Genomic DNA, 17,489 nt, shown 5'->3' on the forward strand with positions numbered 1-17,489 from the left:
TCCTGGAAATAATGGAGAAACAAGGGTCTAGCGAGAATGAGGAACTGAAAGAAATTAGTATTAGTATTAGTAAAAAAATAGTACTGGAGTAATTAATTGGACTGAAAGCCGATTAATCCCCTGGACCTCATGGCCTACATCCTAGGGTGTTGAAAGAGGTGGCTATAGAGATAGTGGATGCATTGGCTGTCATCTCCCAAAATTCCATAGATTCTAGAATGGTTCCCGTGGATTGGAAGGTAGCAAATGTAACCCCACTATTTAATAAAGGAGGGAGAGAGAAAACGGGGAACTACAGGCCAGTTAGCCTGACATCAGTAGTAGGGAAAATGTTAGAATCTATTATTAAGGACGTGGTAACAGGGCACTTAGAAAATAATAATAGGATTGGGCGGATTTATGAAAGGGAAATTGTGTTTGCTGAATCTGTTAGAGATTTTTGAGGTTGTAACTAGCAGAATAGATAAGGGGGAACCAGTGGATGTGGTGTATTTGGATTTTCAGAAGGCATTCGATAAGGTGCCACACAAGAGGTTATTAAACAAAATTAGAGCTCATGGGATTGGGGGTAATATACCAGCATGGATTGAGGGTTGGTTAATGGACAGAAAACAGAGAGTAGGAATAAACAGGTCATTTTCGGGTTGGCAGGCTGTAACTAGTAGGGTACTGCAAGGATCAGTGCTTGGGCCTCAGCTATTCACAATCTATATCAATGATTTAGATGAGGGGACCAAATGTAATCTATCCAAGTTTGCTGATGATACAGTGCTTAGTGGGAATGTAAGTTGAGGAGGATGCAAAGAGGCTTCAAGGGGATATAGACAGGCTAAGTGAGTGGGCAAGAACATGGCAAATGGAATATAAAGTGGAGAAATGTGAAATTATCCACTTTGGTAGGAAAAATAGAAAAGCAGAGAATTTTTTAAATGGTGAGAGATTGGGAAATGTTGTTGTTCAGAGGGACCTGGGTGTCCTTGTACACAAATCCTGAAAGTTAACATGCAGGTACAGCAAGCAATTAGGAAAGCAAATGGTATGTTGGCCTTTATTACAAGAGGATTTGAGTATAAGAGTAAAGACGTCTTACTGCAATTATATAGGGCCCTGGTGAGACCACACCTGCAGTATTGTGTGCAGTTTTGGTCTCCTTACCTAAGGAAGGATATACTTGCCATAGAGGGAGTGCAACGAAGGTTCACCAGACTGATTCCTGGGATGGGGGGATTGTCCTATGAGGAGAAATGAGTAGACTAGGCCTATATTCTCTAGAGTTTAGAAGAATGAGAGGTGATCTCATTGAAACATACAAAATTCTTACAGAACTTGACAGGGTAGATACAGGGAGGATGTTTCCCCTGGCTGGGGAGTCTAGAAGCAGGGATCACAGTCTCAGAATAAGGGGTCGGCCATTTAGGACTGAGATGAGGAGAAATATTTTCACTCAGAGGGTGGTGAATCTGTGGAATTTTCTACCCCAGAGGGCTGTGGAGGCTCAGTCGTTGAGTATATTCAAGAAAGAGATCGATGGATTTTTGGATAGTAACGGAATCAAGGTGCAGGAAAGTGGAGTTGAGGTAGAAGATCAGCCATGATCTTAGTGAATGGCGGAGCAGGCTCGAGGGGCAAAATAGCTTATGGAAGGCAAAAGGAGATGGCAATGGGGCAAGTAAAGAAACAAAAGATGGGTCTAGAAGAGGTATAAATGGGAATGGCAGAAAAACTTATAACTATGTGCTTTTAATTTTGCTGCAAGAATAGCTACAATAGACTTAAATTCAATGCTTTTGAGCTAAATTTCTGAACATTTGATTTAGCTTGTATCAATTAAATAGCAAGTAGAATGAATGATGGCATTTAACCATTACCTTGACCAGATAGCATTCCAGCATCCCGTTTATGAGTTTCGTCGTCACTGTTGTTCTCAGCTTTCTCCCACTGATTTGTAAGTTTATAGGAATTTTCACAAGATCCATATCCACAACATTGGTAAGCATATGGCATTTCTAGCACCCTGTCAATTTAATCATCAAAGCTTTAAAGTACAGGAATGGTGATACCTAAAAATCACCACAGAAAGTCTTATTTGGTTTTTTTTGGTCACCTTAGAACATGCGTGGAAACCAATAACCATGTTCAAGTGTCTAAGCTACTGAGAAATCCAAAAAGATAGGCTGCAAACACCCGTGGCTCGGTGGTAGCACTCTCGACTCTGAGTCAGAAGGTTGTGGGTTCAAGTCTCACTCCAGAAACTTGAGCACAAAATCTAGGCTGACGCTCCAGTACAGTGCTGAGCCAGTGGTGTACTATCAGAGCTGCTGTCTTTTGGATAAGACATTGAAACCGAGGTCCCATCTGCCCTCTCAGGTGGACGTAGGAAATCCCATGGCAGTATTTGAAGAAGAGCAGGGGAGTTCTCCCTGGTGACCTGGCCAATATCTATCCCTCAATCAACATCACTAAAACAGATTATCTGGTTATTGCTATTTGAGGGAATCTGCCGTGCGCAAATTGACTGCCATATTTCCTACATTACAACAGTGACCACACTTCAAAAGCACTTTGTGACATCCTGAGGTTGTGAAAGGCTTTATACAAATGCAAGTCTGTCTTTCTTACTTATCTAAGTCCAAAGAACTTGGATGCAGGTTAGGCAAAGGTTTAAGGACCCAAAGGTCTTTATCTGGGTGGTTATATACCCTAATCATTTTACATGTACGAAGAGCTCACTATTTCAGTTAAGAACATAAGAATATAAGGACATAAGAATTAGGAGCAGGAGTCGGCCATACGGCCCCTCGAGCCTACTCCGCCGTTCAATAAGATCATGGCTGATCTTCGACCTCAACTCCACTGTCCTGCCCTATCCCTTGATTCCTCTGGAGTCCAAAAATCTATCGATCTCAGCCTTGAATATACTCAACGACTGAGCATCCACAGTACTTTGGGGCAGAGAATGCTGGTTATTGAACTGAGTTATGGGAGTACAAGGCGTGTTACCCGACTGTGCTTATTTAAAATCAAACTATGTGGGATAAATAGAAAAGCTTACAAAATGTGTGCAACTAAATTACTAGTTCAGTGTCCACATTTCATTCATTGTTTCTTCAGATCACAGTTGCAAGATCCATTATAATTTGTAATGTCAGTGACGCAGACATCAATGTTGAAAGCATTTGAGAATTAAAAATACACAAGTGCATGAAAGTTTTGGAAAGATAAATTCATATCATGGGGGATCATACTATTGTGTTTTTTACAAATGCTTTAATTTGGTCTTCAGTTTTCATGAGTTTCAGTCTTAGAGCAGGATACAGCGATGCACATCTATAACCTACTTTACATGATCATAAATATGAGGACAGATCAAGTGTAAAGTGTCACATTTAACATGCAATCATTGCATTTTTACAGTACAATTTGAAAATCTGTGGATTGGCTTTGATTTTTATGGGGTGTCTCTACAGATTGTTTTCATTATACATATCTTACTCTTGCTCATATACTAGTGCAACAAGACATACCCATCTGGTCAATTCTTGTATAATAAACCACAGCCTTTCTTAATTTGCTTTGCATTGTAAAGCCATCTCTTGGTGACTAAGAATAAAGTGGAAATATTGGGTGTATGCGTGTCCTTACCTCAAGTTATGGAGACTTTCTATTGGCAGCAAATCTTGTAGAGCTTGATTGCCTGTTATTTTCAGATGTGTTAATCCACTTAGTCCAGACACAGGAAGAGACGACAGAAGGTTGAAGGTGAGGTCACTGCATGAAATTAATATGAGTAAGTGAATAGATTACAATTTTGTGTATTAAACTTTGGGAGTAACATCTGCTGTCCCATATCTCCATGTACTTTCCTGTGCATGACACAATTGAGAAATATGAGTGCAAAGAAAATTTGATGTAGCCCAAAACTGCCAGCAGTTTAATGCACAAGTAATATTGCTGAGTGATTCATTCATCACATAGGGCGGCAGTAGTGAAAATGTCATACAACCTAAGTTTACACATTGTATAGAGTGACTCGGTAAGTTCACCTGCTGTATCTGCTGCCTTTATATTGGTGGTCTTTTCATTCAGATTCTGGAAGCCTGACATTGCAGCGTTTATGCTATTAGTTCTGTAGACTGGCAGAAGATTTGGAGAATTGGGCCTCGATTTTCACTGAGCCGTGGAGTCGGGATTGGAGGCGTGCGGGGGGTTAAATTCCTGAAATCGGGGGTCCCAACCCCATCCCGTCCCCAACCCGCCTCCATGCCAGTTTCAAAGGAGGCGGGTACCTGCCCCGCACTGGGACCCGCCTACCCGAGGCGGGAAACGATTAGTGCCAATTAACTGCCTGTTAACAGGTAGTTAACAGACAGTTTTTAGCCTAATCCCTATTTTTAAGCTTGAACTGTGGGAATCCCGACTGCTCCAAACCACGCCAAGTTGGAGGAGTCAGGCCATTGGGTTGAAGGGCTTGGAGGGGTCAAGATGTCGGTGTTCAGGTGAGTGATGTGTGCATGAGTGCAAAGGTAAGTGTGTTTGGTGTGTCTAAAGTGATTAAATAAGTTTTACATACATTTTCTTACCTTTTCAGCCTTCCTTTCTTTAGGTTCGGGGAGTTCCTCATCTCACCGGCACAGAAAGCAGAATGGCCGCGAACTGTCAAAAGTGATAGCCTGCAGCTTTCTGTGCAGGAGAGATTTCTAACTGAGTCTGTGGAGAAGGACTCAGGTTAGAAGTAAGACTGTCAGTGTTTGACAGCTGTGAAACACTGATATTTCATCTGTCAAAACGTCTTGACAGATGAAATTTCAGTCTGTGATGTCACATGTTGCCGGATGGCCCTTAATGGGCCTGCTGAGCCCACCCAGTGGGCTCAACAAGGTCAATCAAGTTAAAATCGCGTGGATTGGCCGCATCTCGATGGAGGCAGGACTACAACCCCGAAAGTTGTAGTCCCACCTCTTTCCCGACTTCTGAATGAAAATCACCCCCTTGGTTTTACCTGGGTCTGTGTGGGTTATTTTCCAAATACAGGATAAGTGGGGAGCCTTGCTCAATTGGAAATTCTGGCACGCACTGCCCATGATTTTCCGACCATTGCTGAAAAATCATTCAGTGAAGCGCCTGAATTTCTGATATGCTCTTCTGGTGAACAAGGCTCTCCGCCAGGACTGAGGACGCATAAAATTTTCCCTCGTAAACCTGCTGTGGGTCTATGGAAAACTGATTCAACAGCAGAGATGTTAGGAGTCAGCTCCTGGAATTAATTTTAAAACAATCTAAAAGGCTCAATAGAGTACAATAAAAGGGGTTGAAAATCCACCATACAAGAAGGAATAGCTCAACAGAGATTCAAGATCACCTCTGGCACAAGTTCAATCAGGATTTAAATGTGATCAATTTAAATTCAGGGCCCTAGTCCTGTGCAAATATAATAATTTAATTGACTGAAAATTTCTTAATTTACAGTATTAAATTAATGCTAAAATGTAGGGAAAAAATATAATTATACATCTTAAAATTGTTCCAAATTATTGTTAGCTAGTAAATATATGAGACTCGGAGACTTACAGTTTGATTAAAGATGGTGAAGAAAGAAATGAGTCTTGATGAATAAATGCAATCTTATTCCAGCCAAGGTCACTGTATGTGGATAGATATATAAAGCAATGAGATGTCACCATCTGTGTGAATTTACACATACATTCCTAAACAGTGCAACAAGCTTACAGTGAACTTAAATGGGGATTGTTTATGCAATTTTTGATAAATCTGTTTTAGATTAAAGAAAAATTACACCACGCTGCATTTTCATTGGGAAATGAAAATATAACTTCCCCTTTATCACACATAATTGAATTTATCATAGATGCATTTAAGGGGAGGCTTGACAAGCATATGAGGGAGAAGGGAATAGAGGGTTATGCTGATAGATTTAGATGAGGAAAGACGGGAGGAGGCTCGAGTGGAGCATAAATACCGGCATGGACTGTGTTAAGTATGTGTATTGTATTGAACAATTAACACAAAGACTTAAACGTATAACTCAAACAGGTCTTTACTGGTTGGAGGTAGGGACTATACATAGGTCTTTACTTCATGCCCACAGGCGGGAACTGAGGGGGATCAGTACCCACAGTACTATTTATACCCCTATGGCCAGGAGTGGTACTGCGTATCACTACGCCCAACAAGTAGTGCAGTCCTGTCCATAGGTTCAAAGTAGCACACATATTACATACACAACATTCCTCCCTTCCTAGCTTTACAGTCATCTCCCCATTTAACATAACGTAATAACATATATACATATATAACTTCAGGTTTACATAACAGAATAACATAGATACATAGATAACTTCATGTCACAACAGATCACAGATTCAGTCTCTGCGGAAAACAGTTCACAGATTCAATCTCTGTGGTGTAGTCGGTTCACGTTGCTGGAGTGACTCATTCAATAGTCCTTCCATGGATTTAACAGTTTGAACTTCCGAACTGAATTGGCTCCGTTCGGAGGGACCACGTGTGTGATCTGGTAGAGGTGATAATGGTTCAGATGGGTCATCTTCTGTTTTTACTTTTCCTTTTCTGCTTCTTGGAGACTCTCTGGGCTCCATTGTCAGCTGCCACAGCTGCCAGCTGCATGCGCAGTTCCTCCTTCTCTTCCTCCTGTTTCCGTCGTAGAGCCAGCTTCTCCCGATGTTCCGTAGACTTTTGGTGCTCCTCCATGATTTCTGCACTTTGGGAGTCGAAGTTATAAGCTGGGCAGGACAGGACATCGTAATATTCGGTGTCGTCCTGAGCTAGACCAGTGAGAGGGTCGTCTATTTCCTCCATACCCAGCTGGACGTTAGCCAGCTCTTGTTCCAAATCCAGACATCTTTCCTGAAGAGACTTCTTCATGTGTACCTCTGCATCCAGCTTTTTCTGGGCTTTCAGCAAGTCGTTTACTAGTGACCTCATTTGTGATTTTAATACTTCAACTTCCTTTGGAGATTGATTGATCGGACTATGCAATCCCTCTACCGGAGCAGCTGTTTCAGCGGTCTGTTGTTCTACGTTGACGTGAGTCAGCGTACTTTTGGCATCCAAGGGCTGCTCTGTTGCAGTCATCTCAGTCTGTGTTGCCACCTCAGCTCTTCCAATAACCTTTGAGAGCTCCGAACCCCTTTCGTTTGAATATTGAAGTTCGTGTTCAAGTTTTTCCCATTTCAGAGTCCTGTCCTTCAGCATATGCAGGAGTTGGCTGACCGTTAACTCCTCTGACATCAGACGTTTTGTGTGCTCCTGCTCCATTTTCTCCATCAGCTGCTTCTGTTGTCTTTCCAGATTCTCCAACTCTATATCAAAGAACTCTTTCGTTGCATTCAACTCTTGCTCAAAACGGCGAAGCATTTGTTCTAATTGCTGTTGTAGTTTGAAATGGAGTTGAGTTCGAGCCCGGTGTCCCTCAGAAATGGGCACATCAGTAGACTTGCCAGACTCAGAATCCACAGTTAAACTATGTTGTTGTTGCTCAGTGGAATTCTGTGCTGAAACTTTGTCTTTTGCACCTGAGTTGGGCTTACCAGAGTCTGGGCCGACTATCTTCACCGAGTTCTCACTCGTTATTGTTTGTAGGAAATGCCAGTCCATATTCATTTTCCTAATCCACTCCCGTCCTAATAGTAGAGGACCTCCTTCAGATATCACATATAAGTCCATTATTTGACTGTCTTCGCCCTTGTGGACCACTGCAACCTCTATTTTCCCGATGGGGTACACTCTTTGCCCCGTGTATGTTTTCAATATAATTCCCGTATCCTGTAGGGGAATATGTTGGAATAACTTTCCGTAATCTTTCTTATTTATGACCGTCAATGCCGATCCAGTGTCCAATTCCAGTTTTACTTGGACTCCTTCTATCTGAAGAGTGACCCAAATTGTCTGGAGGTCTGCACCCTTACCAGCGTTGAGTACTCTTAAGCTAGCCAGTTCATTACAGCTTAAGCTAGCCAGTTCATTACTGCTAGCGTCTGAATCGGACTCCTGTTCGGTCACCTTGTGTACCTTTGCGTATTTTCCTTGCGGTGACTTCTTGTTGCTGGTCTTCTTCCCTGACCTGCATACTCTAGCTATATGTCCAAGCCTACCACAAGTTCTACATTCTTGGTTTCTAAACCAACACTGGTTCTGATCATGCGTTGTCTTTCCACAACGATAACATTTGCCAGAACTCACACCCAATTTGTGTGCACTGAGCTCCGGTGACCGTAGCTGCATTACTGCCGTGCCTCTCGCTGCGGCTTCGTGTGCTGCTGCCATAGTGACCGCCTTCTCAAGCGTCAGCTCATTCTCCTCGAGCAGTCGCTTTTGTGTATCCTGTTTAAATAAACCACACACAAATTTGTCTCGAAGTGCCTCTGTCAGTCCCGTTCCAAACTGGCAATATTTCGCTAATTTACGCAATTCCAGCAAATAATCAGCATTGCTTTCATGCTGTAGCTGCCTTCTGTCGTAAAATTTAAATCGTTCCGCTAGCATCAGCGGCGTGGGGTTTAGATGATCTTTCAGGACAGTAACAATCTCATCGAACGTCTTATCCGTCGGTTCATCTGGTGATAACAGGTGTTTCAATTGCCCGTATGTCTTCGCACCCATTAAATTTAATAATGTTAGTGCTTTATCAGCCTCACGAATTTTATTGGCCTTACAATAATTTTTAACTCGTTCAACATATATGGCCCAATCTTCGATGTCACTATCAAAGTTGCTAATATTCCCGTGTTTAGGCATTGTAGTACTTTATCAGATTTGCAATTTCTCAGATTTTTTTTTTTTTTACTGTTATCCAAGATGGCGGCTTCCCGCTCTTGCCGTCGTCCTCCGCCCACAAAATGGCGGTTTTCCCGCTTCTGCCTTCTTCCCCAGCGGTTTTCCCGTGAAAAATGGCGGCTTTCCCGCGCTTCTCGCTCTCCCCGCCCACTTCAATGGCGGTTTTCCCGCGCTTCTCGTCGCTGACTTTCAGCCCGACTGTGGCTCTTATCTCCTGTGCGATCGCTGGTGCGCCGCCCGCCCGAAACGGTTCTCAGCCCTTATCACCGGTGCGATCGCTGGCCCGCTAAGCGCCTCCCGCTTGAAGCGGCTCCCGGCCTCTGGCTCACCCGCTCGGCGGCTCTTGCTCGCTCCCTCCCAGGCTCTGGCTTACCCGCTCGCGCCCTCCCGGGCTCTGGCTTACCCACGAGGTTATGGAGGCTTCAGGGTCCTAATGCTTGTCGCTTCCAGTCGCTGGAAGCTGTCAGGATTTCTGCTGCCCTTCAGTTTTCAGTGGGGTGTTGAGGATTGGAACCTCTCTTCAACGTCCTGTCTTTGGACGAAGCCGCTGTGGAATAACTGCCGCAGGGTTCGAACCGACTCGTCGCCAGTGTTAAGTATGTGTATTGTATTGAACAATTAACACAAAGACTTAAACGTATAACTCAAACAGGTCTTTACTGGTTGGAGGTAGGGACTATACATAGGTCTTTACTTCATGCCCACAGGCGGGAACTGAGGGGGATCAGTACCCACAGTACTATTTATACCCCTATGGCCAGGAGTGGTACTGCGTATCACTACGCCCAACAAGTAGTGCAGTCCTGTCCATAGGTTCAAAGTAGCACACATATTACATACACAACAGACTGGTTGGGCCGAATGGCCTGTTTCTGTGCCGTATATCCTATGTATCATTGGTGTCAGCTTGATTTAATTGGTTCCTTCTGCGTCAGAAGGTTGTGGATTCAAATCCTACTCTACAGTTTGACCATTTGATCTGACACTAAAGTACTGTGAGAGTGCTGCAATGTTGGAGGTGTCATCCTTCAGTTAAGACATTAAACTGAGGCCCTGTCTGCCTGTTCTGGTGGTTCACATGGACGTCAAAGATCCCTTGCACTATTCAACTAAGAAACTTTCCCATGCATTGGCCAAAAATGTTTTTCTTAACCAACACCACCAAAAATGGATCAACTGGTCATTTGTCACATTACTGTTTGTGGGACCTTGCTGTGTGCAAAATGGCTGCACTATTTGCCTACAGGAGAACAAGTGTCAACTGTGACTGAGTCGGTAGCTCCCTTGCCCCTGAGTCGGAAGGTTGTGGGTTCAAGTCCCACTTCAGAGACTTGAGCACAAAAATCTAGGCTGACACTCCAGTGCAGTGCTGAGGGAGTGCTGCACTGTCAAAGGTGCTGTTTGTCGGATGAGACGTTAAACCCGAGGCCCCGTCTGCTCTCTCAGATGGATGTAAAAGATCCTATGGCACTATTTCGAAGAAGAGCAGTGGAACTATCCCCGGTGTCCTGGCCAATATTCATCCCTCAACCATCATCACTAAAAAAACAGATTATCTGGTCATTATCACATTGCTGTTTGTGGGAGCTTGCTGTGTACAAATTGACTGCCGCATTTCCTACATAACAACAGTGACTACATAAAAAAAAAGTACTTCATTGGCTGTAAAGCACTTTGGGACGCGCGGTGGTCATGAAAGGCGCTATATAAATGCAAGTCCTTCTTTAGAAGTGACTTCAAATTAATTCATTATATATGAAGCACTTTGGGATGCTTCTAAGATACATAATAAGATTTCTTTCTTTTTAGTGTTTATTCTCACTATCCTTTACCATATCTAAATTTATTTTTCAAACATCTGATCAGACTATTGAATTCTGACACAAATTATATGAAATAAACATATTTCGGAGTGGGTTAAAATCCAGTAATGTAAGGCCTCCGATAATGGGGGGGGGGGGGCGAGTTTAAACTGACGACTGCCTGCTTTGAGCTGGAAAAATGGGCGCTTGGCCTCCAAATTTTAGGTGTGGATCTTGCTCGCCCAATGTCTGCTGGAAGTGCGTCTGATGCCATTATGAGTCGGGTGTGTTTTAGTCGTCCAGGGCCCTCACCCAAAACTGGCGGACAGCTAATACATATATATGTAAATGAGGCCTCTGCGCTGTTTCAGAATGCTACTGCCATTTTCAACTTCCTCGGCACTGAACTTCGCCCGTTCTAATGCCCGGCCACAAATCCTGGGCGGAAACAGTCAGGAGGGACGCTGCGCCAGAGTTATTTAAAGGGGTCCTCAGCTGCTGTTAGGTAAGTAACCTGGTTCGTCATTTTAAACTGCTAGAGATCTTTTGTCTCTATTTCTGACTGTGTTGGCTGCTGTAGCAGACTGCAAAATTCTCCAGTGCCTCTATCTCCTTTTCGTAATATGGAGACCAGAACTGTGCATAGTATTCTAAGTGAGTACTGAGGGTGGGGGTGGGGCGGAAGGGGGGCAATGATCCCGTTTAGCTGCGGGTCGCCCGGCCATGCATCTGTTTGAAGCGCCCACGCGGGCTGCTTGCCGGTTTCTCAATTGAAAAACCGCGCATGCGAAGACGTTTGAATGGGCCGCGCAGCCCCTTAGAGGGGCCGTGCGACCCCCAAAAAAAATTAGTGGGAACATTGGAGGGGTTGCAGGTGAAGGAAGGGAAAAGGGAGAGAAAGAGGTTTGCTGCCTTTTGCATTTTGGTTAAAAACATTCACCTATTACGTCTGATGGTTTCGATAAGTACTGGCCACCCTCTGTTAGCTCAGCCAAGTGACCATTCTTAACATGTGAGCCTAGACGGTGAGGGTCAGCAGGCAGTTTAACCAGGAAGGCATCAGCACTGAGAGCAATCCTATCATCAACGTCCACGCACACACATTTTCAGGCAGGGGCCATTGATTGGCGGTCGAGAGATAGCTTTAGAGAAAATAAACACACCAAGTCTCCTAAGCATGTTTGTAATCTGATGCCACAAAAGAAGAACTCTAATTAATAGTTGTTTTAGAAAGACTCGAGAAGTAAAGTTCTTAAGCCCAGTTTTTTTTTAAAATCTGGATTTGTCTACCAGCAGTAGTGCCTAGAAAAAGAAATTGAAAAATTAACTGACAGACCAGTGGTACCACTACCCCACCCTCTTAACAACTACCACCTTTCCATTCAGCCCTGGCAATCGCTTCCTACTGTTGGCACTTGAAGATGGTATAAAATCAGAAACATATTGATGGCTAAACGATATCACGACTGCCAGATAGAAAATCATGTTATTGCTTTCACTGGTATCAATTCTCCCATTGCTGCCAACAAAAAAATTGCTACCAATGCCAGCTGCATAACTCATTCTTGACAGTAATAGGTGGAGTTGGCTTGGCCCTGTGAATGTAATGCTTCAGGGCACACACTTTGTACGTTAGTGCACACTCAAAGCCATTAAAATGACATTTAAAAATCTGTCCTTAAATAAAATTAACACACACCAATTAAAAGGAAAACACAATAAGGTACAGTTTATTCCACTTGTGTAAATTTGTTGCTTGCTAGGCCTCCTAACAGATGAAATAAACTGAGTATTAGCACGGTTTCCCGTTGGATAGCCTCTGTTTATAAATCAACTGTCTCGATTCTTGTACCAAATAAATAGAGTTTCTGTTTCAGTGTTACTAGCTGGTTAGGATGAAAATCTGAGCTCCAATCTTTTATTATTTTGCCTACAGGGAGCAGTGGAGTGCCTCATATAGATAAATGTAAATCTGGAGGTAAAGTTACCAAGTGTTTAATCTCCGTCTGCTTACTAATTGAAAACGTTCATGGCACTTTTTGGAAGTGTTACTACTATTCCAGCTACACGAAGTACTCTGTCACAGGATTGCAGACTTTTGGTGAAGTGCTCTATTTCTGTCAGGCTCTTAAACCGAAGCAGCAGTGAACCCTTACATATTTTTTTTCGATTAGCCGCTGGACTATTTAATTGGGAATAGAGCAATTTTGAACTGATTGTTCCTGTAAACATTCTTTTTCAGAGCTCCCACACTTTGTATTGCATTTCTTTTTTGCAAGGCCCCTGTTGAGCCAAGCAGCTCTCGCTGGGTGTCGTGGGCATCGACTGCTCTGATTGCTCTTGTGTCTGACCCAAGACGGTGCGTGAGAGTGGCCTAATGGAGTAATCTGATGTGATTTTTCCTCTCCTGCCTGACACCTCCAAATGCAGGATGGCTGAGATTGGGAATGTAGCTTAGAATGGGAACTTAGATTGGAAAAAGGGGACCCAATCATCATTTCTCAATTCCATGCCACCATGGAACTAAATTTTAACTTTCTGGTTTCTTCCTTTCATCAAATTCATCAGCAACACCCAACCACCTTGTCTGTGGATATAACGAGACTAGCATTGTGGCAGTCTTGCATCTTCATGCATTCCCTGTAGCCCCATACTTTTGTCATCACACTTTGTGGTCTCAAAGAAAAGCAACAGACTGAAGAGATAGGGAATGTGCAAATCAAAAGTATGGAGAGGGCTACAAAACTACCAATGAGAAACTACTAAAGACTTCTGAAAACAAACATTACTGAATGGCCACTCGGGTGAACTGCAAATTCAGGAAAACAGAAAAAGACCCAATCTAATCACTGACAACATTTTTCGATTTTAAAACGTGGCTGCCATTTTTTCCCTCAGTAACTGAAATTTCTAAGATTAAAATAAGGTTTTAAACAAAATACAAACATCAAAAATTGCAGAGTTCACAATAACACAATTTAATGTGCCCACTATTGTCTTTTGTGTCTTTTAGTGCCTTCATTTTACTTCAAGGCCTCAGTCTATCTCAAATATCTAGGAACATTGGATATTTAATTTCCACTATATGCAGTCTGAGCAAAGTATTCCCGCGTGCAGCAGTAGCTTTCTCTGAGTTAAAGTAGAAAGGCATGTCTTTTTATCATGGGAGGATTCGAGTTTTATTGCTTTTTCCAACAGAATTTGAAACAGGCTTCAGTACGGGCTTGGCGTGTAGCACAGTGGACTTAAGTAATTGGCTTACAAGCATGAGACCCTGAAATTGAATTCCAATAGCTTTCCTCCCATAATAACTCACTAGTCTAAATAGAGAATTTCTTAATTCTATAAAAAGAATTTTTTTTAAAGGGTTTGGGCTTAAGTGGATAGCTTTTTCTAAAAGCAGGCTGTCTTCTGTGCTGAGTCTGTACTGACTCTTTCGAAGAGCAATCCAGTTAGTCCCTCTCCCCCACTCTTTCCTCCTATCCCTGCAATTGTTTCTCCTTCAAGTATTTATCCAATTCCTTTTTGAAGGCTACTGTTGAATCTCTATCCACCACCCTATCAGGCAGTGCAGTCCAAATCCTAACCACTCGTTGCATAAAAATGATTTTCCTCATATACATTATATACATCAATGACTTGGACTTGGGGGTACACACCAACATTTTGAAATGTGCAGATAACACGAAACTTGGAAGTGTAGTAAACAGTGAGTAAGATAGTAATAAACTTCAAGAAGACATAGACGGACACATGGCAGATGAAATTCAATGCAGAGAAGAGTGAGGTGATACATTTTGGTAGGAAGAATGAGGAGAGACAATACAGGCTAAATGGTACAATTTTAAAGGAGGTGCAAGAACAGAGAGACCTGGGGGTGTTTGTGCACAAATCTTTGAAGGTGGCAGGACAGGTTGAGAAGGCTGTTAAGAACGCATATGGGATCCTTGGCTTTATAAATCGAGGCATAGAGTACAAAAGCCAAGAAGTTATGCTAAACCTATATTCAGAGGGGCCTGGGTGTCCTTGTACACGAATCACAGAAAGTTAACATGCAGGTACAACAAGCAATTAGGAAAGCAAATGGTATGTTAGCATTTCTTAAACAAGGATTGGCATACAAGAGTTAAGGGCCTAGAAATTCAGTATAGCCACTTTTGGGGCGGTAAAGTCGGGCGGTCGCTAAAGTTAGCGCCCGCCGGAAAGTGCAGGTCAGTTCGCCGAAATTCAGTAGATTTGGCCAAGAGTTTGGGCGAGCGCTGAAACTGGCGTTGCACTCCTATCTTTAGGCGCTAAGCCGGCGGTGCGGACTGATAACGCCAAGGCCGGGCGCAGCGCAGGTGCGGTCATGTTTTGATTGACAGCAGACACCCTGACGCCGGCCAGCTCTTAAAGGGGGACGGGTCGACTTGGTCTGCAGCCACGCCCTGGATAGTGGAGCCCTGCAGCTAGGCCTGAACACTGCTGGTGGACCCAAATAGCGCCTGAAGCCATGGAGAAGGCCCGTGAACGAGCGCAGCGCTTCTCCCAGCATGCTTTGAGGGTGCTGGTTAGGGGGTTGGAAAGGTACAAAGAGATCTTGTGCCCGGACAGTGGCAAGAAGGCTCCCAGGAGGCAGTACAGGAGAGCCTGGAGGAAAATCGCCCACAGGGTGTCAGTCAACAGCGATGTCCCCAGGACTGGTGACCAATGCCGCAAGAAGTACAACGACCTCACTCGGATGGTCAAGGTGAGTACCCTTTCCAGTGTCCTCCTCATCCTTGCATGTGCACCTCACATTATGGGCAAAGGGACCTCAAAGGCCTAATGGCCAGCCCTCCTCCCGCAGCTATGGCACTGGCATGATCCTCAATAGCACTTTCTGCACTTAACACACTGGCCAAGCTATTCGACCATGGGAGGCAGTGCACACAACAACAGGGCACCACACTGGCCAAGCTATTCGACCATGGGAGGCAGTGCACACAACAACAGGCCACCACACTGGCCAAGCTATTCGACCATGGGAGGCAGTGCACACAACAACAGGCCACCACACTGGCCAAGCTATTCCACCATGGGAGGCAGTGCACACAACAACAGGCCACCGCAATGTACTTAGAGGCCGTCCTTTCTCTTGCAGGCCAAGATGGCCCGGAATTTGAAGAGCCAGAATGTCACCGGGGGAGGCCGTGCCCAGTTCCAGGAGCTCAGTGAGCTGGAGGAGAGCGTGGCTCGACTCATGCGTGGCCGGGTGACTGGCCCTGTTGCCATTGGAGATACCGACCCTGTGCTGCGACCCAATGGTAAGGACATGACCGTTTGGACCTCTCTCGTTCCCCTAGCGCATCAGATCTACATCCTTTGCCACTGTCCGACCAATGCGCTGAATGCCACCACTCATGCCTCCCTCGCTGACGCCCTGTCCTCACTCTAAAGCTACTCTTGTGCCTTCCTGCTTTCAGCTGGTGAGGAGGAGGTCCTTGAAGCTGAGAGTGCCAGTCCCTCGGAAGAGGAGGACGACGAGGACCAACAGGAAGGCGGCACATCGGGCGAAGCCTCATCCGCGCCAGGGGATGGCAATGGAGGGGAGACGTCTTGCCTGGAGGAGAGCCAGGGGGAAGTGCTGCAGGGGGGTGTAGCTCCTGGGCCCAGTGGCGTCCAGGCACGTGGGAAGGGTCAGGCAGAACGGCGGCCTTCTCCCCAGAGGGGGCAAGTGTTGCAGGGGAGGCCAGTTGCTGGGCCCAGTGGCGTCCAGGCACGTGGGAAGGGTCGGGCAGAACGGCGGCCTTCTCCCCAGAGGGAGAGTCCGGCCTCCAGTCCGGAGACGGTCCTCGCCCAGGAGGTGCGCCTCCTAGATGAAATGTCCGCGGATTCTGAGCGCCGCCACAAGGAGTTCATGGGGGTTGTGGGACAGTTGCCTCAGGCCATTGAGTCCCTGGCTCATAGTGTGGCCGCTTTCGGGGACTCACAGGCCAGGGGTGTCGAACAACTCGCGGCAGCACAGGCCAGGGGTGTCGACCAACTCGCGGCAGCACAGGACAGGGGTGTCCAGCAACTCGCGGCAGCACAGGACAGGGGTGTCCAGCAACTCGCGGCAGCGCAGGACGCGAGTCGCGAGTTCATGAGTGGTGCCGTGCAGACACTCACTGATCTGATGCGGGCACAGACCAGGGCAGTTCGGGCACCCACTTCTGCCACACTCGCTGTGTCGCGGAAGCATCGCCAGGGCACCCGCCGCCCTGCTGCAGCACAGCGGTCTGGCCTCCACCAGATTGCTGCGCTTGCTGCACTGCCAGCCCGGCCGAGTGCCAGTGTCTCTGGCGACCAGCGAGCACCTGGCATCAGCCAGCTTGCCCCCATTGCTGCAGCCGCCACTGCAACTCCCCCAGCCAAGGTGCGACGAGCTGCTGCAGAGACTGATGCTGCCCAGCCACAGCTGCAGCAGTCAGCAGCCGGCCCCTCCAGGGCCGGTCCTCGTCTAGGCCGACCCCCAAGGGCATCTGCCGTCACGCATTCTGCCCCTCAGGAGCCTTCCCCCAGCCTTGCAACACCCACAGGGCCCAGGTTGAGGCGGAGCAACAGGTCGGGCAGGGGCCGCACAAGGCTGCACAAGGACTCGCCCTCTCGGCACACCCAGTAGAGTGTGTTGGCAACGTTTTTTTTATATGGGGGTGTTTGTGTTGTGGGGGGGGCTTATTTTGGTAAGGCCGAGGATGAAGGCCAATTGGATGGGCAAGTTTTGTTATTCCTCCCCAGGTTGTGGGAGTGAGATACTTTTGTGACTGTTTTTTGGGGGTCTTGTCTGTTTTTCTGTTTCATGTGGGAAGGGCCCTGAGTTTGTTAAATAAAGCTTTTTATTTATTCAGCTTGTCCAGGTGTCATGTTTCCAGT

At 45.6% G+C, this 17,489-nt stretch overlaps 1 protein-coding gene across 1 annotated transcript in view; it reads right to left on the reverse strand.

Annotated features, from left to right (window-relative positions):
* LOC147106329 (leucine-rich repeat-containing G protein-coupled receptor 5-like) overlaps window positions 1–17,489 on the reverse strand; it is a 180,540-nt gene that overhangs the window by 9,291 nt on the left and 153,760 nt on the right. Inside the window, exons 14-16 of the mRNA XM_086009333.1 lie at window positions 5,569–5,640; window positions 3,643–3,768; window positions 1,869–2,014 (exon numbers count right to left, since the gene is read on the reverse strand). Coding sequence (XP_085865459.1) covers window positions 1,869–2,014; window positions 3,643–3,768; window positions 5,569–5,640 — 344 coding nt within the window. The remainder of the gene's footprint in view (window positions 1–1,868; window positions 2,015–3,642; window positions 3,769–5,568; window positions 5,641–17,489) is intronic.

Source organism: Somniosus microcephalus, chromosome 16 (assembly GCF_052327205.1).
Source record: "Somniosus microcephalus isolate GS21.2 chromosome 16, FLI_Smic_1.0, whole genome shotgun sequence".
NCBI lineage: Eukaryota > Metazoa > Chordata > Chondrichthyes > Squaliformes > Somniosidae > Somniosus > Somniosus microcephalus.